This window comes from Lepisosteus oculatus, chromosome 4 (genome assembly GCF_040954835.1).
Source record: "Lepisosteus oculatus isolate fLepOcu1 chromosome 4, fLepOcu1.hap2, whole genome shotgun sequence".
NCBI lineage: Eukaryota > Metazoa > Chordata > Actinopteri > Semionotiformes > Lepisosteidae > Lepisosteus > Lepisosteus oculatus.
Window position 1 is genome coordinate 31,496,943 of NC_090699.1, and position 22,861 is coordinate 31,519,803.

A 22,861-nucleotide genomic window follows, 5' to 3' on the forward strand; every position below is an offset into this window, starting at 1 on the left:
TCAAATCAAAGCTGGGTTTACCTGAATAATGAAGCAAGCAGCTCCACCGAACTTTGCTACTGGTGCACTTCTCTGCTCCAGACATTAGTTTCTCAGTGTCCAAAGCCATTTGTTGCTATGTGGAACCCAGCTGTTTAAGAAGAATTCTTGGTACCAAGTTCTGAGAAGAGAATATATAACACCAAACACATTACATTAAGATCAGAATCAATTCATCTGTGTCAATGTGAACAAAGTGACGTGAATGTCAAGATGGAGGTGTGGTGACACAGTATTATTAATTTTGTACGATTTTATGTTTCTCAGCAGGGGCAAAGAAAATTACTATGCAATCTAAATATTTTTTTCCATTATACTGTAGGTACTGTAAATACAGAACAGCTTACAGCAGTGTGTGCACATTGCAATTGAGAAATTACAGGAACACATTATTGCATGAATTAAAATCCATATTAGCTTCAGCAACCATTTAATAAAGAGGTCTCCTGCTGAGTTGGCAAAGTCCCTTATAAAGGCTTGCAGGATAAGAAAAAGGCAGTTACCAACGATTCAGCTTCTTTTAAGTATCTCATTGCAGCCCTAAGGGTTTCGAGACAGCTCTGCACATGTTGCTATAGAGATGGCCATTTAAACAGTGTGAACAATGAAGTAGCCTTTATTATTCTGTGCATTTCAGTTGGAGAAATCTGAACTCCTGCTGCACGGTAAGAGTTCTACATTTCTGCAGTGTTAAAGATTATTTACACAAATGACAAATGTGGAAATTATGTGTATACTGTATTTGCCAAGGTAGACAGAGTTAATAAAGAGGAAAGAAGTCTCCCATAAATGTATTTGGGAATAAGGTTGAGAATATGAAGTAACTGCTTATTGCATATTGGAGTCTTGTTTATTGTTTGTTGTTCAGTTTTACTTTACTACAGAGTTACAAGAGGATCTCAAAATATTTCTATTGCCTCTTTTTAGTTAGATTGCACAGTTCTGTTGAAAGTAATTTAATCTGTAATACATTATGCTGTTTCAGGGTATAATTAAACAATATGAATAGTATTTTTTAAAGATAAATATATCAGTTCTTTAGAGCCTCATACATCCATTTTGCTTATAATTGAAGTGAATATGCTTTCAGCACAATTTTATTTAATTGTATTATAGTTTCTTTTCAATGGAAAGGCCATGTTGCAGCAGTGCACTGTACTGCATTTTTCTGTTTATGGCTAAGGTTTAAACGAATAATTATTAAGAATAAAACCCACAGAATCCAAGCTCCATGACATGGGAAAACAGTACCTTGAGAAACTGGTTTATAGACTGACTATATCAGTTACATCCCTGAATGAAGGATTACTAGGAATGTCCTGGTTTTGAACACCATGCTCTTAATCCATTAATGTGAAAAACGTCACCATTTGTGGTGACTTTTTTGGTGACACCAAATTCACATTTTTGGTGACACCATTTTGAAAAGTCACCATTCAAAGAAACAAACCTAGTCATTATTTTATCATGTCCTTTAAAACTTAAGGAACAAGTAACGATATTGTGTTGGTCTCACGTTTTGTATTTTAGGGAGCACTTACAATGGACTCGGAAACATGGGGCTCGGGTAATTCCATCTTTCTACTGTTTGTGTGGCTTTCTAAGTGTACTGTATCAGCTGTTAAAGTCAGCAATGATTCGAGAAGAAAAGCTTATCCTGCCGTACAAAAAAAGAAGGGTAAAGAAGGTTAATGAGTGATCAGTGGTCATCCAGCTTTAGTGACCTCGAACCCCTAACCAAATTTCAACAGAGGTTGGGTTTTCATTCAAATCAGAAAACAACTGCCATGGCATAATTCGGTATAAATGTGCAGTATTTTTGCAGCAATGCACATAAAAAAATATTGTCCCAGTGTTTTTGTAATACTGCAAAAATTATCTTAAGGCCTATAACAGAATTCTTTCTAAGAGGCTAAGTACTGAAACTCAGGGGGTTAAATGCTTCTTCAGCAGTTTAAACTGGTACATTAAACTTTTACTTACAATTTTGCATCCTATAATTACTATGTTTGAGGCTGTTTAATGACATGAATTTACTGTAAATGCCAGAAAAAAATAAACTGAATTGAGACTGTTGGTTCTGAGCAGTAACTATTACAAGCAGTCTTCCAGCTTTAACAAATTCTGCTCCATGCAGTGTGGTGTGAAGTAATTTAAGGCAGCTGAGACGTGATAAAAATGCCAATCCCCATCCTTTGCATTACATCAAAAAACTGCGAGTAATTGCTCTAAGAAATGTTTTGTGTTCTTTCAGATAGCTCAGTCCAAGGCCTTCAGGAACAGCACACACTGACCCAGACTACATTAAAGGTAGACATTTTATAGATGGTCATTCTGGTTTTATACATTTGCAAATAAAAGTGTTGATTGATTCTTAATTGTTGATTTAGGGGAGTTTTATAAACACATTATTACGCAGTAAATATTCAATTTGTCTAATATAACCAAGTGGTAGTATTTTCTTGCCTCTCTTTTTTGACAATTTTATCATAAAGCATTTGTAAAACAAATAAACAAACTGACATATTTAATCCAAATCTCTCTTAGAAGCATGTTGAAATAAAGTATATAAACACTTCAGAAAATCAATTTACCACACATTTCAAAAGAGTAAAGAGTAAAAAAAAATACCACTGACTTTTTTTTATCAAGAATCATAGCTCCAGCTACAAGCATTTGATAATTTAAAGAGAAAACCTCTACAGAATAACAGTGCAGTAAATTCGATCCAGCATTTCTACTGGACCCTGGGCTCTGCTTTGAGTATCTCAGAGGAACCTGTGATTAACTGACAAGGACCTCAGGGGTCTGGAACCAAATCCCCAGCTACAGTGTGTTGAAGCGGATTCTGAAGGATCCTTAAAGAAACAGCTGAAAGTGGTCCTTGGGTTGACACTACAAGGTGCCTTCAGAGGGAATACTATGCCTGGCAGTATTTGATTAATAACATTTTCATGTCACCATGCAAGTGTTTATTGCTCAGATGTTATTTTATACCAACGGTGTTTCCAGGCTTCTTTATTCATTCCTATGCTCTTCTTACTTTTTAGAAGTAGATCAAAATATGAAATATATTTTTATACATGTATATATTGTTATACTCTATACATTATACTTCATTTCAAATTGTTGATGTTCATCCTGACTTAATGCAGTATATACTGTACACAGACCCTGTCTACTGAGATACTGTATGTGCTGCTGTCTTATGCAATCACCTCAAGCCAATGGCTTTGTATGTTATTTGGTACTGGGAAAACCCCTGAGAAGATAATGCTGAGGTCTATAGTATCATTCTGCTGAGCGAGAGATCTGTTCTGAAGCTGTTGATATTGGAATTAATAGTTTAGCTTTGGGTTAGGTGATGATTGTAGTTATATAACCTATACAGATTTAATATTATATACATACTACATATTATACATATTACATAATGTATAGAGGCAAGATTCAGAGCTTTCATGTGTTTGTCTGACTGTTTTTATTCTTTTTGCTCCCTCAACAATTATCAAATAATTCAGACTCCATCATGTGGCCCAAACATATCTGGAGCCATGACTACATCGGAGACTGTCAGACTGTCCCAGAGTCTTAATAAACTTCTCAGTCAGATGAACCAGAGCCTCAGTGAAACAAATTGCTTCAGATCGTACCTGCAGGCCCACGGACTCGGCAGTGATGCTGTTCTCACTTGGCAAAGCGGTCTTCAGAATACCAGCAGTACACAAAATTTGTTGGCGATTTCTGATGTGCCAACTTTAATGCCCTCAAGAATGACTACAGTGAAATCGGACGACCCCATTTCTTCCACTGGTTGCGTCAAACCACTTATTGAGAAGGGAGACCGTAATAACGAACTCTGCAGGGTGTTTGACGGTATCAGCAAGGCACAAGAGTGGCTCAGAGCTGAACTAGAAAGATCTCACTGCAGCAAAACAGATGTGGCGACAGTACTGAAGGGAATGAGGGATCAGACCAAGATACAAGATTCTCAAGAAATCCAATACCATAGAAAAGAAGTCAGTAGCTTGTGCTCAGATATTTTGGTCAAGAAACATACACCTAAGTTTGAAGAAAATGAACCTGAAGCTCAGGTTGACAGTATGCAAATTGCCACGGCATCTCTTGAAAAGGCTTATTTAAACCTTTACAAAAAACTTCAGCTGCAGAGAAACCAAGAAACTAACAAAACTGCCACACAAGTCCTTCTCATCGCCTTACCAAAAGAGAAAGACAGGGTAAGTGAGGAACAAGAGAAAGAAAATGAAATGGAATCTATTTTTCTCAGCAAAATCCAAAGCTTAAAAACCACTGACTCCCATGCAGATATTAAGAAGCTAATTATAAGATATAAACTTCAGGATAAAGAGCTGTTAACCACAAACTTGAAGGACTCAAATGACGGGATGGCACCTTCGGAGGAAAAATACAAGGAAGTAATAAAAGTCTTTGAGGAGCGACTGCAACTAAAAGATAGAGAGATCCAAGAAAACAAACAGTTGCTGATAGCGAGAGAGCAAAAATTGGAAGAAATAACTTACCGGTCAGAATTAAAAGACACAGAAATTAGGTCACTGGCAGAAACGTTACAGCGGGAGAAGAAACAAAACCTGGAGACTCTTTCTAACTTTGAAAAGACTTGCAGCTCTTGGAAAGACAAATTCTTGGAAGCTAAAAGTGAATACGAAACTGCTGTCCAGAAGCTTAAGCATCAGCTGGAGAAATATGCAAAACTGAAAGATTTTGCAAGGTCGGTCAGAGAACAAGCAGCTCAGAGCTCAGCAGAGAAGGGGCATTTTCTGAAACGTTTGGATGCTGCTAAGCATGAATTGGAAAGTTTGCGCAATGAGCAAAGTCTTCTGAAGGAGGAGAAGGAAGCTGCTCTTTTTGCCTTAGCGGATTTAAAGGAAGACATGAGGCACCTGAGACAGGACCACAGCAGGACTATAGAGGAGAAATGGAGATTAGAAGAGATGGTTTCCAGAATGAAAGACGAAATTGAATCGCTGAAGAAACAGCTTCAAAATGTAAAACAGGAAACTCAAAGGGCCGTGGATGTAGCTTCCATACAGGAATCAGAAAAGGAATCTTACAAGAAAGGAGTAGAGGAATTGAAGGACACAGTCGGAGAATTACAAAAGAAAATAGAAGACTTAATCACTGAGAAGGAATCCACAAGTATCCAAATGGAAGTAATGAAGCAAGAAGCGGAAGAGATCCAAAACAAACTCCAGGAGGATATACAGCACATCAAGCAAGAACAGGAAACCACTGAACGAACAGCAGCGGATCTAAGGAAGGAGTCGGACGCTTTGAACCGGTTTGTAGTAGACCTAAAAGAGGACAAGTGTATGCTCAAAGGAGAACTGGAGGAAGTACTACAGGAGAAATATCATCTTGAAGCTAAATTCCAGGATCTTAATCAAGAAGGAGACAAACTCAGAGGTGTGATCTCCATGCTGGAGAGGGAGAGGAATGTTTTGCTGGCTGAACTCTGTGACTTACGGATGGATTACCTGAACTTGAGTGACCGCATTGCAGACAGAATGAAACAGATGTGCCATGAAAGCAGCCACATGAGCAACCAGGAGCTTAAACTAAGTAACGATGAAGTTTTACCACACATGAGTCAACAAAACATTCAGAACAGAGACCCAAAAGAAGAAGGTAAGTTTAAAAAGTTGCTAACTGACTGACTTTATTGTTTTAGCAAAAGTAGGAGTTCTATCACACATTCTTATGAGAATACCTATATTCTATATACCTACAGTATAAGCAATTTTTGTAACATAAGTTTCTCAGCAGGAAAACAAAATATAATCCCTCAAAAGCCATTGTTTCTTTTCAAAGAGAATTTATTTCTGCTACAAAATCAGTACTGAATTCAATGCTTTAACTGTGCACACTGCCCTGAAACATGGGATTTGCATACAAACGTTATACAAAATGTGTCAGATTTAGGGACCAGATAGTCGCAACATATGGTACATTATACTGAGCTAACTGATAGAAGAATTAATAACGTTAGAACGTGCTCTTCTCAATATTGTTTTTCTGGAACAAAATATTCCACCAAGCACCTTGCAGGCCTTTGATGCCTTGAAAAATGATGTACAGTAAATGCGAGGATTTGTTTAAGTTGTGTTCCTCTATAAATCCACACAGTAAGTGCAAAACAATGTATAGCAGAGCATCTTATCACTGGACTGCCTGTACCCTGAACGTAACTGTGCAAATGTTCAGATAAGAATTTACTGCAATAGATGATGAATAAAAAATGAGACCCCATCCTAATCATCTTCCATTTCAAACATTCAGTGATTCCTTCTTCAGGAACCCCTTTAACCTCAACCATCAGAGATAGTCCCCAGAAAATGTAATCTAAGAAGAATCCATACTCTGCTCCCCCCAGTGATCATCCAGATAAAACAGCGTCTGGAGGAGGAGGAAGGCAGAGCTGCCAAGAGGACTCTCTCAGGACCTCCCAGCAGCTCAGGGACTCGTGAGAAATCCAAAGAGCGGACGGACACGCTCAGTCTTCATGCGACAAGCACCAAGGAGCCCGTACGCTGACCACCAGGCTAAGCATTTGGACTGAATAATTCATATTTATCCAATTATAGCACAGGCAAGCCCTGACAAAACCGCAGTCATTTATTATTCAAATAACCACAATGTGACATCCATGGGGCATTTTTTTTTATATGCAGGCAAGATGACGGGGAATATACACTCATACAGAGCAAGAGCAGACACTGTGTAACTTCACCCATGAACCATGAGCTTCAATTGATGGAGGTGCCAATACGGACAAGTGGTCACAGTAAACTGGTACAGCGTCTGCATGCACACTTTGTATGGGTATGGGATAAAATTAACTCCGGCTCACAGACCTCATGACAAGGCTATCTGAGCTGTTCAATTAACTCAATGAAAACACTGTATATCAGTGGTGTGAAGTGTAAAATGATCGTATTCTACTTAAATGAAACAATGTCTATGTTTTCTACATTAGCATCAGCAATTTCTGTTTAGGAGAGGTGCAAGCTGTGCACAACCACATCGTAAACACTTCAAAACACCCTTTTCTTTCTTTAAAAAAAGATGACAAACTTTAATCTTAAGAAAAATCTTTACAGAAAAATCTCAATGAACAGGCCATATAAAAAGAAATATATGACCGTATAACAAAGGAATATATGAATCAATGTCAAAAGGGAAGGAAGTTGCAGTAGGTAAACCATTTTCATATTATCTGATTATTCACTCTAGTTATGATTTATCCTACACAGTTTATCTGATCATTTAAATCACACCTCTAAGCAGAATGACCTCTGATGTTTGCATTCCTCATTATTGTTGCAGAACTGTAGAGCCTAAGACAACAGAACTGCCTTTCAGACCATGTCTCAGGGTTTGCTGGACACTTAAATAAAGAGATTAGAACACCACCACCAATTCTCTCAATGACACAAACCAGAAGAAACGTATTGTTGATATCGAATATTTTTTCAGGATGGTCAATTTGTTGTTTTACCAGTTGTGCCACTCTTAATTCCTTGCTTACCATGAAAGAAAATGTACACACAAGTAGGAGCAGTGCCATCCTCTTCAGTCTTACCTCAGTGAATCTGATCCGTCTGAACTTGCCTTCAGAAAATGGCTCAGGACTTCGGCCTGCAGCCAGGACTTAAGTACATAGCAGATCAGCACTGCAGTGACTGGAAAGACAGAGGACATTCAGCCAACAGAATAACACTCATTTCCTTTTCCTAAGCAGTCCTGTTAGATTTCACATAACCTAGCTTTACTGTAGCACTCAAGTACACCTTACCTGTTAGTAACCTACTGACCCTCATGCTTGAATCATTACACCACAGAGGCTGTTAACATACTTCTGAGCAGGTGGATGTACCCTGCCTTCATTTGAAATAAACTAAGTGGTTTAGCACTTTCACTTGTGCTACACATTTCAGAAACATGTTTTTCCAGGTGTTTTGTCAAAATTAAAAAGCCCACATTTATATGAAATTGGAGGAATTTTCAGTTTCTACATTCCATTATGGTTCCAGTAAGCCTGTTCAGATACACATATAAAACCATTTAATGAAGTGCATTACATCTGTGAACTGAATTCACATCATAGTCTAAGGATTTAATAGTTGTCAGTAGTGAGTACAAAGTTCACCTGGATCACGAGTGTCCTTCTAATTAAATCTATAATGCCTTTTCACCAGATTCAAGTGCATATCTGGTTAGTTTTGAATACTTTGCATTTTTGATCATGCAAGAAACAAAACATGACATTAAGTCTAGATGCCATGTTCCATATTTCTTCTTTAATTTAAAAAGCTGCTTTTAGGGTACATGTTACAATTAGATATAAGAAACAGCTGCATCCATGAAGTTAAAATACCAACAAGAAAAACAAGTACTTCAAAGATAGATTTATTATTACAAAACTTCTTATTACAGTACATTTATTTGAAGATCATTACACTAAATGATTGTTAAATTTACACTCTACAAAATATTTCAGGTTTTCCCACATTCACAAATATAAAAAAACATGTATTGCTAGTGCAGAAAATGTAAAAAAATACATACATAAAAACAAGCTTAGTATGTTTTCTTGTGAAATAAGTGTTCACTTGCAGTAAAATCAATGTATACAATGCCAATTTAAACTACAGCTCTTTTCTTTTTATGTAGAAATTCGTTTAACATTTTGTGTTGTGAGATGTTTAAAACCTAGGCCTCTCAGCAACACCTCATACTTAAAACACGTCCAATTTGAAATTTAGGAAATCAACTTGTTTTAAGCAAATAGAGAACAAAATATGAAATTTCCAAAACTCAGATTTTGAAATTTGAGTCATCAACAGTACACTAGTGCAAAAGATAAGACTCAAAAATATTTTTCCAAAAGCAAAAGTGACAGATGTGCTCTGAAGCCAAACATCACAGTGCACCTGACTCAGACACGATGGAAATCAGAATTGTATCACTAGATAATTAAAAAGGTAATGATAATTTTGATCAAAAATAAAAAACTACTCAGAAATTCAGCTTTCCAATTAGTAAATACTCTTTTCCTTGACACTACTTTGATGATGTCCTTATTAAGAAAATTATTTTCCCCTTATTATTTCTTCAGCCATACAAAGGGTGAAAAAGCAATAGAAAAAATATATGCATACTGGATGATTTTCATTTAGTTTTCAGAAATGAAAAGATTCTAAAGAAGAAGCACAGATCAGGCGCTAAATTCCTAACATCGTTGTCAAAAATTTTTTTTTTGCAAAAGGGAGAAAGGAAACTTCCAGGTCTTTCTTCTGTCAAGTGCAAAATCTAAAATGTGCAAGGTTGAGCTCAACAGTATAAATTTCTTTATATCAGATTTCTAGATTCAAAGACTAAACATTACAGCAAAATAAAAACAGCCCTTTAAATGTATATCACAAAAACGTAAATCAGAAATGATCTAAATCCTGAAATTTGTCAGTACACAATGCTTACATTTTGCATTTTTTATGACAGAGCCATATCCTTCAGAGAATGTCAGTACAGGAATGAACAAAAGATTAAACCGCCTGAAATGAACACAAAATCCTTAATCTTCTCCATGCTTTTCTTTAGCTTCCTGCGCAATGACTTTGGGGCCGTACACACCCACCTGGTTGAAAATGGTGTGGTATTAAGATTTTGCTTGTTGGAGGCTTCACAGAATTGCCTACAGCTAAGACATGCTGCTGATTGAAGCACATAACCTATACCAGTCAGTTTTTAAAAGACCTATTCCAGAAAGGCATTGTAAGAGTATAACCAAGGAAAGTCTTTCCAGACAGGAAGGGCTACTGAAGATTTTTCCAATGTCCATCTGTAATCACCTCATCTCAAGCAAATTTCTGAAGAATCTCTGTCATTCTCAATCACTCGGAAAACCCCATCCTTTTCTGGCTTCAACCTTTTCATCTCATCTGGAACAAATAAAGAACAGTTTAAAACCAAGAAGGAGTTAGTCAGATTTTTGTGACATTCACAATATGGGAATCCCTATCATACTGTGAATGTCAACTTTCCAAATTAGCCAAATGAGCTCTCAGGACAACCTGGGCTCCAAGAAATGGCAGACTTATTTTTAAAATCTGAAAACATTTGGCAAACAATGCTGAAGGATTGGAAGAATGTTAGCAAAGGGTGTATTTTCAGATAGAACAATGACCAACATACCTAATAGGTCGCTGCGATCCAACAGGACTTTTAAGTCTTTGTCACTGATAACCTTCCCATTGGTGCCTTTCACTTCCCTATGAGAGGGAATGACCAAACAAATTAAAAGTTGAAAAAACTATGAGAAGAAGAAAACATTTACTTATTTGCATCCTTTTGATGACAAAAATTAAAAATTTAATTGACAAAATCAATACAAATTGAAAAAAAAAGTTAGTTTCAGTCGTGGTTAAGCTTCAAGATAAAAGACCAGCCAATAACACCTGAAAGTAATAACCTTTCCAAAGCCACTTCACTATTTAAAACTTGAAATTGCCAATTATTCTTTTACAGAAAACCTTAGCAAAGTCTCTAAAAACACACAAGAGCACAGCATAAAGGCATTAAATAAAGAACCTGTGGACAGATGTGAACTCCTGCTCATTAAAAGGAAATCATGTGTTTGGTGTAGGTTTTAATCCTTGACATTCTGACACTACCTCTCATAGTCTCTGGATTTTAGCAGTTCCATGAGCTCCTGTGGGTCCAGACAGCTTTTAGACTGGTTCAGCCCTGCCTTCCCTCCTTTAAATTTGTCTGGGGAGAGAAATAAAAGCCATGGGCAAAGTGATTTTCAAAACACAACAAAGAGGAACACGCTGAGAGATTTAGCCACTATTTGCCCCAAAGAGCCTGTAACACAGTGTGAAGCCGCATTACAAGGTGAAGTAATTAGAATACATGTCCTATTTTAGTGCTGAACAGAAACAGCAAGGTGGGTCATCTTCTGTATTCTATAACGATACCACACTTCTGTATTCTTCTTTTCCCCAAATCCTGGTTTTCAATTTACCACTTGTATTCAGATATTTTAGGTATAATCTTAAACAAATGTAATTTTCTGGGAGCTGCACTGGGGTTTCACATTCTCCAGAAAACGGAGAAGAAAAGGGATATGAGGCTGTAGAAGCAGCCCACAGCAAGTTAACAGCACTAGAAGTTACAAACATGTCTCTAACAGTTAAAGTACACCTATGCATTGATTCTCTTGTGCTTCTATGAACTGCAAAAATTGGTTCCCTATGGGTCAAAGTGTGACCTATGGACCCCTATGTATTGCTAATGGGTCAGTGTGACCATTTAACCAAGTTAAAACTATTTTCATCGTCTAATCTTTGAATAAAACATTACTTTTATGAATGACCATCTTCTCCAGTTTCCTCTTGACTGATGCCCTCTCTACTATCTTCTGGTCGATGGTATTGGCAGTTACTAAGCGGTAAACAACCACAGGCTTGGTCTGTCCAATGCGGTGACACCTATCCTGGGCCTGGAGGTCAGACTGGGGATTCTGGGAATTAAAACAAATTACTGGTGAGACCAGAGAGAAGACAAATACTTAAACACTTAAGAACACAAGTCTGGCTGGTTTACCATACCACTACAAAACACACAAAATCCTGCAGGGTTTTCTCCAAATGAAAACACCACCAGCCCAAAGCCAATTGGAGTGATTCTCTACAATAATAGCTGAACTGAACGGACAACAGACACATGTGCAAAGGCAAATTTATTTTCTTTATTACTTGACCCTTTACACCCTGAATTTTTGTGCTTATGTAAAAAAGGAAGAAGTGCTGAAATATAAGCAGCTAGTCACATCTGGCCAGTGTCCATTCCCTGTTCTAATGTTGCTGCTTACTGAAAATCTTCCCTGCATCCACCCTGAAGCTCAGATTCAGAGTTCATTTTACTACTAGCAGGACTTTCAAGTTCCTACAAGTTTCTAAGGGATTAAACTGAAAATTCCAGGACTCACCCAGTCACTGTCAAAGATGATGACTGTATCAGCAGCAGTCAGGTTAATCCCCAAACCACCAGCACGTGTGCTTAACAAGAACAGGAAGACCTCAGAGTCGGAGCTGAATTTGTTTATCTGTGTAGATCAAGGATAGAGCCTGAGTGGAGGTTTTTTTTTTTAAAAAAGTAAAATAAGTCTTATACACCATATAAATCAAATGTTTTTGAGTTTCTAAAACAAAAACACGCTGTTTTAAACTCAGCATTGAATGCTTATCCTGCCAAGTGAAAATTTTTGTCTCATTTTGTCATGTTAATATGTCAGAAAAAAGTAAAATGGCAAGATTTAGCTTTCCTAAGGCAAGGGTGAATACAAGTGTTACATGTATGTAAGTCAAACACATGGCTACAATTTTTGCTCTGCGGTGTTCAGTGAAAATCTGATGCACTACAATCCTTGGCCATCTTACATTTTCCTCCCGATCTGCGTAGGACATCGATCCATCAAGACGGCTGTATCTGAAACCTCTGAGATAACAGTAGTCCATGAGAATATCTAAAATGGAAGTCATCTGACTAAAAACCAGCACCTGCAAATGCAAAAGCACATATTCATTATGAAATATGTCAATGTCTATCCTGTTTCCTGGTAGGTTCAACTTGTCAACTGCTATCAATTTCAACAGGTGAGTTAAAAGTCAGTAGCTAATTCTTCATTTTGTATAAGAACTTTGACTGGAATAGCTGACAGATTTAATGGTTCAAAGCAGAAAGTACAGCATTTTGAAACTAATCTGAATACTTTTCACCACAAATGCCAAGTACTACTGCAGTAGGGCATTCAGCCTGAAGTTTACCTTGTGACCGTGTTTCTTCAGTTCTGGGAGCATTCGATCCAGTACAAGAAACTTGCCAGATGTTGAAACCAACTGCTCATCAATCTAAACAAAATAAAACACTCTTAAGACACTGGACAAGACACTTCTGGACAAGACCTTTAATTAAAAGCAATTAGAGCTTTGCCGCTAACCTTCTATTCCGCATTATAAAATACCTTAAATTCCTGAGTGGCAGGGTCCAGGGGATATTCTATGAGGTATGGGTGATTACAACATCTCTTCAGAACCATCAGGACATTTTGCAACTTGAGGTTGATCTCTGCATCCAAAGGCATTTGCACATCAAGCACAGGCCTGCTGTTGAAGCAGTAAAGGAGATTTAGAGGATTTCATCTAACTTACCAAACCCTCCATTCCACTAATAACTGGTGATTGAAAAGGTTGTTTGTTTTATTAAGCTTGTACAATGTGGCGTTAAACTGTATATGCAAATTCCACATCTTACCAATGGACTCCCCTCCAAAAGTTGGCTGGCAAGTCAGTGGCTTGGAACTCAGAATGCAGCTTCATATATGGTTGTTACGTTCCTATACTAGCCCACATTTAACACCTAATGTAGCCAAAATTAAAGCAGTAGGTGCAATTAAAATGTAAGAATCTTAAAATGTATAGGAACCTTGCAATAAGGAGCATGTAAACCAAAATGACAACACATATGTACTACAAATGAAAATACATGTATATAAAATACAGTTTTGCTTAGGTGAAATGTTTATTCAATAGAGCTTTATACACATTTCTCAGATTCCTACAGATACCTATGCCTTTTCAGATAATAAACTTGAGCCTAAATGTGAAGGAAAGAAATCTATGTACTTTATTTTACAGCATTTTTTCTTATCACATAGATATCTTTATATTTAAAATGCATCTCAAATTAACATGCAGACAATGTTAACATAACAGACAATGATGAGAGGGCCTACAGGGAGGAGGTCAATCTCCTTACAACATGGTGTGATGACAACAACCTCACTCTCAACGCCAGCAAAACCAAGGAGCTGATCGTTGATTTCAGGAACCTGCAAACCGGACATGCCCCCTATCCACATCAACGGGACTGAAGTGGAAAGGGTCAGTAACTTTAAATTCCTTGGTGTCCATATCACCGAGGACCTCACATGGTCTCTCAACACCACCTGTCTGATCAAGAAAGCACAACAGCGCCTGTACTTCTTAAGACAGTTGAAGAAAGCCAAGATATGTCCCCAGATCCTCACTACCCTTTACAGATGCACTAAAGAAAGCACACTGACAGGCTGCATTACAGTGTGGTATGGCAACTGCGGTGCTGCTGACCACAAAGCCCTACAGCGGGTGGTGAAAACTGCCCAATCCATCACTGGGGTTACCCCCCCATCTATCCAGGACATTTATGACAGACGGTGCTTGAGGAAAGCTCTAAGCATCATTAAAGACCCCACACACCCCAGCTACAGACTTTATGATCTGCTACCATCTGAAAAACGGTACCGGAGCATTCGGGCCCGGACTACCAGACTCAGAGACAGTTTTTACCCCCGCACTATCAAACTGTTAAACTCCCAGCCTCTCTTACTCTCACTCTCGCCTCACCTCTCACCTATGATCTGAACCTCACAGTGCCCTTCTTCCTTTCTTACCAAAATCCCAAACACACACACAAAATCTACCTCTACCATACATGTCAAAAGCTCACTCCCCATAATTTCTATCCCTTTATTTCATTCTGTTGATGCATATTTTTGCACATAACCAGTTACCTTTTTGTTGTTTTGCACATTGCCTGTTGTTTTTTGCACACTGCCTGTTGTTGGTTTTTTTTGCACATCGTCTGTTGTTGGTTTTTGCACACTGCCTGTTGTCTCTGTCTTTCTTTTGCTACACAATTGTATTGTTGTTGTTGTGTTTTTTTTCTCTTTGTACTACTTATGTCCGAGAGCTAGCTAAATAGCATTTCGTTATACCATATACCATGTATATGAGTGTAATGACAATAAACTTGAACTTGAACATGCGTTTTAATTAAATAATGAATTGGAACTTAAAAAAACACATGGTTGCAAGAACAGGGTAAAAGACAATTTTGAAATGATCAACTTGGTGGCTGTTATATAAAGATGACCCTATCAGATGTACCAAAAGTTGATGTTTCTATCCATCGAAATGTAGTGCCTTTGTATACAGCACAAGATAAAAACATGATTTTCACAGCTGCAGGTTCAGTGCAGCAGACACAAAGCTGCAGGCCCAAAATACCACCCCATAGGGTGCAGCACTTTAAGAGCAGATGAAATGTGCACCCTTCTATCTGGTAAGTGTTTTAGTGATCTTCAGGCTGCAAAGCACTTTACAAGTCATACAATTTCCATTACACTTCTTTAAGAAGAGAAAAAGTTTTAAAAATTACCTCTGTTCCTCCTCCTCCTTCTTCAATCTGAATATAAGCTTCTCCAGGTCATCAATCGATTTGTCGTTAAATTCCCTGTAGTCCACAGCACGCGTGCTCTTGCGCCTTGGCCTGCCGGATGGAGTGAGCTGCACGGGGGGGGCCTCCTGTCAAGACAGGGTCAAGGGTACGAGCTATGAAAATTCTCATTCTGGCTATGGCAGGTGTCCTAGCACTCCAACTGGAGGCTGTCAACCTGATCATTTCTCATTTAGAAACAAGAGCCTCTGTACACAACACCCAGCATTCTGTCTGGTGTGAACAGTCTGAAGCACCACAGCTGCATTTGGAACCATATAAGGCAGAGGTCAGGAGAGGCCCAGACTGCCGGGTGAAAAGGCCTGTGTCCATACCTGCTCCTGTCCCAGAATCTTTGCTATGGTCTTGTTAACAATGGCGGTGTAGAATGACTCCTGCTTGGAAGTCAGGGGAGCGTAGACCACCACTTCTCTCTTCGGAGGCACTTCCAGAGCAACATCTGTCTTCAACCTCCTCAGCAAAAAGGGTGTCAAGATCTGAAAAGGAAGATGAACAGCCATCAAACTAAACTACAACTCCAAGTCAAGCCAAAATAGAAGACATGCATTTCATCACCGCATTGACATATGAAGCAGATATTTCCAATTAAAAAACATTACCTGATGAAGCATATGTAAAACATTCTGCTCTTGTTCTTTGGCAACAATATTCTCCACATCAGAAGTAAAGCTTGTTATATCAAACCAGGACTCAAAACTGTAAAAAATCCAAAATCAATCAAATTTAAGTCACAATAGGATGGGCAGGCTTGGTGTGTTATGCGATTATAACTTAAGCCCATTTTCACCAGAGCTTGAAGGAGACTCAAGAACATGCAATGCACATTTTGTTTCAAGTTTGAAACGACAACAGTCATTTATTATTTACTTCTAAATGCTAATGGGGATGCACAATTTCTAAGGCTTGACCTTGAAACAAACAAAAGGGTATTTTATGAATGCCTTTGCAAGAATTACTAACAGGCATTCATTAAATACCTCTTTGAAGGTTCTACTTTCATAAACAGCTCATTTATGTTTTTAGTAGATGGTAAATTGATGCCAACTTGGTATTAGGAATTTATTTGACATGTATGGAATACAGTCTGCAAAATCCCTTGGTTTTGAATAACGAATGAAAGATGTTTCAAGTTAAATGAACGAATGATGTTTCTGAATGAAGAAATACACCGTGGTTTTGTATAATGATTAAAGTAGGTTTTGCAAACTTTAAATGGGCACGTAGATCACATTACTGTTACTATCCTGTGATTTCCCCAGAATACTGCATTACAGAAAGAACTATACCTTACAATAACATAACTTGCTTGTCTAAGATAACCCTGTTGCTCTTATGCGAGAGGATAAGGTAAGAGCCTTCCCTACCTTTTCAGGTCATCAAAGACATCGGGCAGCAGGAAGTTGAGCAGAGACCAGAGCTCTGCCAGGTTGTTCTGCAGCGGGGTCCCAGTCAGAAGCAGCTTGTTCTCAGAGTGAAACATTTTCAGCTCTTGAACCAGACGGCAGTTCATGTTCTTGATTCTGTGCCCTTCGTCAACTATAAGGTACTTCCAGTAGCAGTGCTACAATCAGAAAAGATATAAAACACCTTATTTTTTTAAATCTAAAAGTCTACAATTATTTTTTGTGAGATGCCCACCCAAAACAGAATAATCATAAGCCTGAGCACCACCTTTAGAGAGAGCATGAATCATGCCCCCATGGCAGAGTCAATTACCCTTTAAAATACATTCCTGACAGACGAGAGTTCATGACACTCAAATGCTTACAAATGTAAAACTTGTTTCATACACTTCTTCCAGAAAAAGATAATCAATGTCATATTCCTGTATCCAGCTTAGTCTATTCTGTAATTCTAAAGAGATCAATACATGGGATGATAAGTAATCTCTGCAGGAGAAAGCAAAAGTAGGCCAAATGTTTTTTTGGAACAAGTAAAGGTTTATTCCATGCTGAACAGCGAAGAAAAGAAAATTCTTTGATTCTATTATCAGCCTGGAATAAACCTTTACTTATTCCTTTGCAGCCTACGCATGACGACACAGCTACCCACCTGAACAAATGTTTTTTGCACAAGTAACCCACGACTGCACCACCACCATCCATGCCATGCCTGAGCAGGACCTGATGACTAAGCCTTTACCTCACATGCACACACGAAATAACAAGAAAGCATTAGAAATCGCTTTCAAACAGAGCACAGCAGTTACCATACCTGTAGGAACCTCCGGTCTCTCATAGCAATTTCATAAGATGTAATAACAACAGGGTGCATCTGGAGTGAGCCATGGTGCCGGTGAATCTTCTTAATGAGCTCACGTCTTGCTTTCTGCTCCCCATGGTAAAGCAAAACTGTGATCTGAAATAACACACATCCAGGTTCTCCGCTTAAAGTTATGTCTAGTTCCAGGTAACACCAGAATTTTCACTCACTGCTTGATGTTCACAAAAACACAGAAAAACACAAACCAATAAAAAGCTATACCCAGAAAATGGAGAGCACAATTATCCCAATACAAAAAACTGTGAAAATTGTTTTTTTAGTTTACTGGAGTGAAGCTTCATTTTACTAACTTAAGCAGATCAGAACTGAAAATCATTAGGTTTGCATAATCTTAGTTTATTGTGGTAGGTGCAAGAGAAAGCTACCTCCTGTCTCCAGGTGAAGTGCACCTTAAGAATACCTTTGCTATCCGGAGGCACTTTTTCTAGGATCTCTGAGCATACCACTCACGTCCTAACAGAGCCATCTGACTGCACCCCGCCACTGTGAGTGGTCCTTCTGCAGTGAAGACAACTGCCTACCTCAGGGGTGAAGCGCTTGAACTCTGCGACCCAGTTGGGCAAGGTGGAAAGAGGCCCCACCACCAAGTAAGGGCCAGGGACCCCCCTCTCCACCATCAAGGCGACGGTCGCGATGCACTGCACCGTCTTTCCCAGCCCCATCTCGTCAGCCAGGATGCCATTAATCCCATTCTCCCACAGCATCTGCACACACAAAACCCACAAGGCTCTCACACGGAAGAGTGATTTACAGTAGTGCTGGGGCAGACAGGTTTAATTAATCAAACAAGAGAAGAGCACATACCGCTAATGCCTTTCCATTACTGAGCCAGTATCATTACACAAGAAGCTCTTCACATCACAAGGTGTTAAAAGGAGATTACATTTCAGATCCTACCAATAAAATACCTCACAAATAACAGAGTAAAGTGTTAACAGTATGAGAAACTTAATCTCTTTGAAAGACGTCATTTCCATTCATTAAACGCAGTTTATAGGAAGCAGTTTGTGCTTGAAACAGTGCCATTTTCTTTAAACCCCCCTAGAGCTTTAATTAAAGCATTCAATTAATCTTTAACATGAATCAAGAAAAACTGTAAAGGCACTTAAAGCAGTGGAAATCTTGACCTAAACAGCGCTTCCTCACTAATGTTGAGACTAAGCCGCTGCCACCTTGGACGAGCGGAGAGAGCGAAAGTGCTCAGGCCACTCACCCGGAGCCACTCCATGCCCTCCACTTGGTACCACCTCATGATGCCACCAGTGAAGATCTTTGGCTGCTGGTAGGGCACAGGCTGCCCATTGACGCTCCTCACTGGGTCAAGCATGTGCTGGGCATTGTGGCGCACGGTCTGGGACAGGCGGCCCTTGATATCTGAATTTGAATCGCTGATCTTCTCAATATCCTCGGCCTCCAGCTTCTTCCTCAGAGAGATCTCCTCCTCCTGTTAACATGACATTGCCAGGCAACTTAAGAAGCCACAGAGACCAGCAGCTCGCCCTTCTTTCATTAATCTGACTCGTTTTCTTAAACTGGATAGATTTTACTAATGAATAAAGGCTGAAGTTGTTCTTTACTTGCTTACAGTCAGCAACATTCCAAGAAGAAATTACACAGAATTCAGTTAGACCCTTTTAATGTAAATGATATGTTATAAAGGCAAAAGAAGAAACTTTTATACATCTGATTATTTCTGAAGGGGACTCATGCATTATTATGCTGGTCATTTTATTACAAAAGGCTGACTTCCCCATTCACCACGACTTCCTGCAGCTAAACATCTCCGTGTTGAGTCCACAGTTAAGGAAAACTGAACAAAAATCATTTAAAAAGAAGCAGAGAGAATAGTTCTGGTCATGACAATTACCTCCATTTCCATCCTGGGTTTTTTGGCCTTTGACAAAATATCCTTTAAAAGAGAAATAAAAGTTATCAAAAACCCTTAACACAGCTAATAAAAATAATCGGAACTTTTGGAATTAAAGCAATTATCACCTCCTTTGTCATGATGTCTGAAATTTTATAGTCTTCCTCTCGGCCTCGTTTCTTTCTCTCAACTGAAAAAGAGTGGTTTCAAACAGACTGATAAAAAATGTAATATTTTGGCATACGAACGCTGACAATGAATTTCTAAAATATTCCTGAAAAATACACAAAAGGTTTTGATCTTTACAACATTTGTTTTGTAAAATAAACCGGTTAAAATGTACATGCTCATACCTGTCTCAGACCCCTTATCCCCTTTCTTCACCTCCTTTCCCTGTTGAAAAAGACAAGACTTCAGTGACAACCATCACCCACTACAGTACAGTTTTTTGCCATTTTAAATTTTTTATCTTAAGTAACAAATGTGGACGACTTTTTCTGCTAAGTGCTTTGAGAGAGAGAAAACTCTTTCCACAGACATGCAGACCATCACAATTTGCATATACCTTATTGACCCTTTCATCACTCGTCTTCCACTGGTGAGTTTTTTTAGCCTGTTCCCTTAACACAAAGTGCTATCCGACACCTATGAGTACTCACCTTTTGTTTGTTTTGAACAGCTGCCGCTTTCTTCTCAAGCTTTTCTTTTCGTCTTTTTTCCTAGAGTTAATATCAAAAAGAATTCCGTCACTAAGAATTCTGGTGAAGAAGTGTGTTCCGGCAGTATCACCTGTCAGCTATTCCATCCACGCCTGTGTCAGGTGGTGCAGAAACTGTAAGGACAGCTCCGCCATGGCTCAGAGCCCCAGTATATTCGACCTTTGCCTTGTTCTTGACCTCCTCTCCCGGCCATAAGCGTGGTGCTTCCCTACTGTGCTTTGAGCTTGGCTAGTTTCTGACCACGAACCCCAGGCTGTGTTTGCCTGCGCCGAGCTCTGCCTCTTTCCCCCAGCCCTCTGCATCGCCACGCCGGTGCCTGTGTGCGAGCGCTTTCCCCGGTTCTCTCAGCTGTCTCTCCCGGAGCAGGAAATGGAAACAAACCACTGTCCGTGCCATCGCAGCACTGGGACCTGACAGTCACGTTAATTACAGATTCTGGCTTCAGCTACCTGGACAGACCCAGTTCCTTTGCGACTACGCGGTACGTCAAAATGTTCAGCCGCGCTCAGTTTAATCAAGAGTCGAGAGCCACCTGTCCACGAGTAATGCGCCAGAGTGTGTCTCCTTGATCCAACTGTATTTCAAGCTTTCGCAATAAAGAAACTTTTGCATTAAACTTTAAAGCTACAAAAAAACAGGTGGGAACAGCACAAAATAACTGACCTACTCGTGTACTTGAAGTCGATCACAGGACAGCCTGATGGGGCACATATGGGTTCATACAGCCACTCTCTTCCAGTTAGTGTTAAGTGTCCACCTACCTCTTGCTGCTGTTGCTCCATTTTTGTGAGGAGGAATTTGGAGTAGATGTTACTCTTCTCCAGTAAGTGCTGCAGCCGCTTGTAGCGCATCTCTTTTGATTCTCTCTCCCAAGACTCCCGGGCCTGTAAAAGCAATAAAAGATTTCATTCAAATGAAAATTCAGAACTTGCAAGACAACATTTTCAAAAACAAAAAAAGATCCATTTTGACAAACCTACCTTTAAGGGCAGCCAGTGCTTCAGGTCATAAAAGTAAACATGCTTTGCCTCTGCTATCAGAGGCTGTACTGGGAGAACAGGAACGAGGCAGAAATATATGCTGAACTGCAACAGGCCCACCATAGTCCGTTAATATAATTATTTCATATAGTGAAGAAAAGATGCTAAAAAATGTTCTTACTCACTAAACATCAGAGAAACACCAGTTCTTTACTACGATGCATTGCTTTTCAGATGCTATACATACACTTTTCTAATGCGCAGTAATGCATACAAAGACAAAAGTACAATGGACAAATTTCTTGAGCCCATTTTAATGGAACCTAGGGCACAAGGGCAATGCATCTTTACACAGTACAGTATGTTATACACAAGCATACAAAAAGCACCAGTTGCAGAATTGATCTTCATAAAATACCCATAAAAGCATAAATTCATAAATCTCCACAGATTCGAAAATAACAAAACACAACCCACCCAGTTATTGAAGTAATCAACCTCTCTTTCTTTAAAAACCCTGCTCTGGTCCATCACTACGTCTGGCCTAATATTTCATCAAAGTGCAACCGGAATAAACTTGCAGATGACAACTTATTCTACAGCAGCTTCCTTTAAGTGCAGAGTACTGTGCCAGTTAGAACCGAAAGAGCAGACAGCTGCCCATCCCACAGCATGGGACGCTGTTCAAACATACTGTTCATAACCTGGCATGTTGAGGACTGCCTGGAACAAATTCCTCTGCAGCACTATAAAAGGCTACAACTGCTCTCTTACATTTCATAGTATGGGGCTGAAAGTAGCCGTTTTATTTCATGATTACCTTCAATTGAATTAAAATAACTAATTTTGAAAAAAAACAAAGAAAATGTCTCTTACTTGTATGCTGCCACTACACCACAGATTAAGAGGTGATAAGGTAAAATGCTCAATGGCATGCTCTAAGTTTGTGTATGCACATTATTTTTTTTAATACACTGTTAACATTTAACTTCTGCCCCCAATAAATCTCTACGTACCAGCCTGCAAGCAAAAAGTAATTCTGAAACCACAAAATGATACCACAGTCTACAGCTAGGAAGTACAATCACCTACAGATGAACCCACTCATTTGTCCACGTCACCATTTTCACAAGCTGCATGTTTTTGAACAAACAACTTACTTTAATCAAGTATGAATCAAGAAAGTAATTGTGAGGCACTTAAAAGGCAGTAGCTCACAAAGCACTTCTTTTTAAGTCTTGGCTGGCAAAAAGCTTACAGTCCTTCAGAAAGAAACTTATGTCTACTCTAACACTGCATGTAGCAGCATTGTTCCTCTAACATGAAGCAGTGTGAAACACTGAAACAGAGCATTACCTTTGCCAGCATCTCCTGCTCCTTCTTCTCCCCTTCCTTCATCAGCTGCTTCTCCTCCTCCAGCATCTCCTGCGTTATGACCAGCTCCGCCATCCCCTCAGTTGGGCTCCCTGAAATGGAGGGAACTAATACTTAAACAGATAACACACGAAACTGAATTTAATCTCTACAGTACTTTTCTCCCCCGTTAGGTTTTAGCTCAAAAGACATAAGATTTAAGCTTCTACAGAATAAACACT

At 39.0% G+C, this 22,861-nt stretch overlaps 2 protein-coding genes across 7 annotated transcripts in view; one reads left to right on the forward strand and one right to left on the reverse strand.

Annotated features, from left to right (window-relative positions):
* Window positions 1–635: 635 nt before the first annotated feature.
* On the forward strand, window positions 636–7,996 carry cccdc110 (coiled-coil domain 110 molecular ruler complex subunit). Of its 4 annotated transcripts, none has more exons than XM_069189074.1 (5): window positions 636–704; window positions 1,570–1,606; window positions 2,298–2,349; window positions 3,561–5,706; window positions 6,452–7,996. In XM_069189074.1, exons 2-5 carry the CDS (start codon window positions 1,596–1,598, stop codon window positions 6,610–6,612), a joined length of 2,370 nt encoding a protein of 789 aa, XP_069045175.1. In that variant the 5' UTR covers window positions 636–704; window positions 1,570–1,595; the 3' UTR covers window positions 6,613–7,996. The 4 variants fall into 4 exon arrangements, with proteins under 4 accessions (XP_069045175.1, XP_069045176.1, XP_069045177.1 ...); XM_069189075.1 differs by having other exon boundaries at window positions 642–704; window positions 2,294–2,349; window positions 6,358–6,538; XM_069189076.1 differs by having other exon boundaries at window positions 642–704; window positions 2,294–2,349; window positions 6,373–6,538.
* Window positions 7,997–8,485: 489 nt separating this feature from the next.
* Window positions 8,486–22,861, reverse strand: part of hells (helicase, lymphoid specific) — a 35,892-nt gene continuing 21,516 nt past the window's right edge. For 2 of the 3 annotated variants that reach the window (XM_069189072.1, XM_069189073.1), the window contains 21 exons: window positions 22,623–22,732; window positions 21,048–21,170; window positions 20,227–20,286; window positions 19,921–19,960; window positions 19,696–19,757; window positions 19,568–19,609; window positions 18,914–19,144; window positions 18,222–18,404; window positions 17,632–17,775; window positions 16,782–16,978; window positions 16,017–16,113; window positions 15,732–15,893; window positions 15,340–15,485; window positions 13,106–13,247; window positions 12,909–12,992; window positions 12,522–12,641; window positions 12,071–12,187; window positions 11,443–11,602; window positions 10,752–10,848; window positions 10,273–10,349; window positions 8,486–10,019 (listed from right to left, as the gene is read on the reverse strand). In XM_069189072.1, the coding sequence (XP_069045173.1) occupies window positions 9,931–10,019; window positions 10,273–10,349; window positions 10,752–10,848; window positions 11,443–11,602; window positions 12,071–12,187; window positions 12,522–12,641; window positions 12,909–12,992; window positions 13,106–13,247; window positions 15,340–15,485; window positions 15,732–15,893; window positions 16,017–16,113; window positions 16,782–16,978; window positions 17,632–17,775; window positions 18,222–18,404; window positions 18,914–19,144; window positions 19,568–19,609; window positions 19,696–19,757; window positions 19,921–19,960; window positions 20,227–20,286; window positions 21,048–21,170; window positions 22,623–22,732 (2,483 nt within the window). In that variant the 3' untranslated portion in view covers window positions 8,486–9,930. The remainder of the gene's footprint in view (window positions 10,020–10,272; window positions 10,350–10,751; window positions 10,849–11,442; window positions 11,603–12,070; window positions 12,188–12,521; window positions 12,642–12,908; window positions 12,993–13,105; window positions 13,248–15,339; window positions 15,486–15,731; window positions 15,894–16,016; window positions 16,114–16,781; window positions 16,979–17,631; window positions 17,776–18,221; window positions 18,405–18,913; window positions 19,145–19,567; window positions 19,610–19,695; window positions 19,758–19,920; window positions 19,961–20,226; window positions 20,287–21,047; window positions 21,171–22,622; window positions 22,733–22,861) is intronic. The other variant, XM_015347037.2, reaches the window with a different exon arrangement.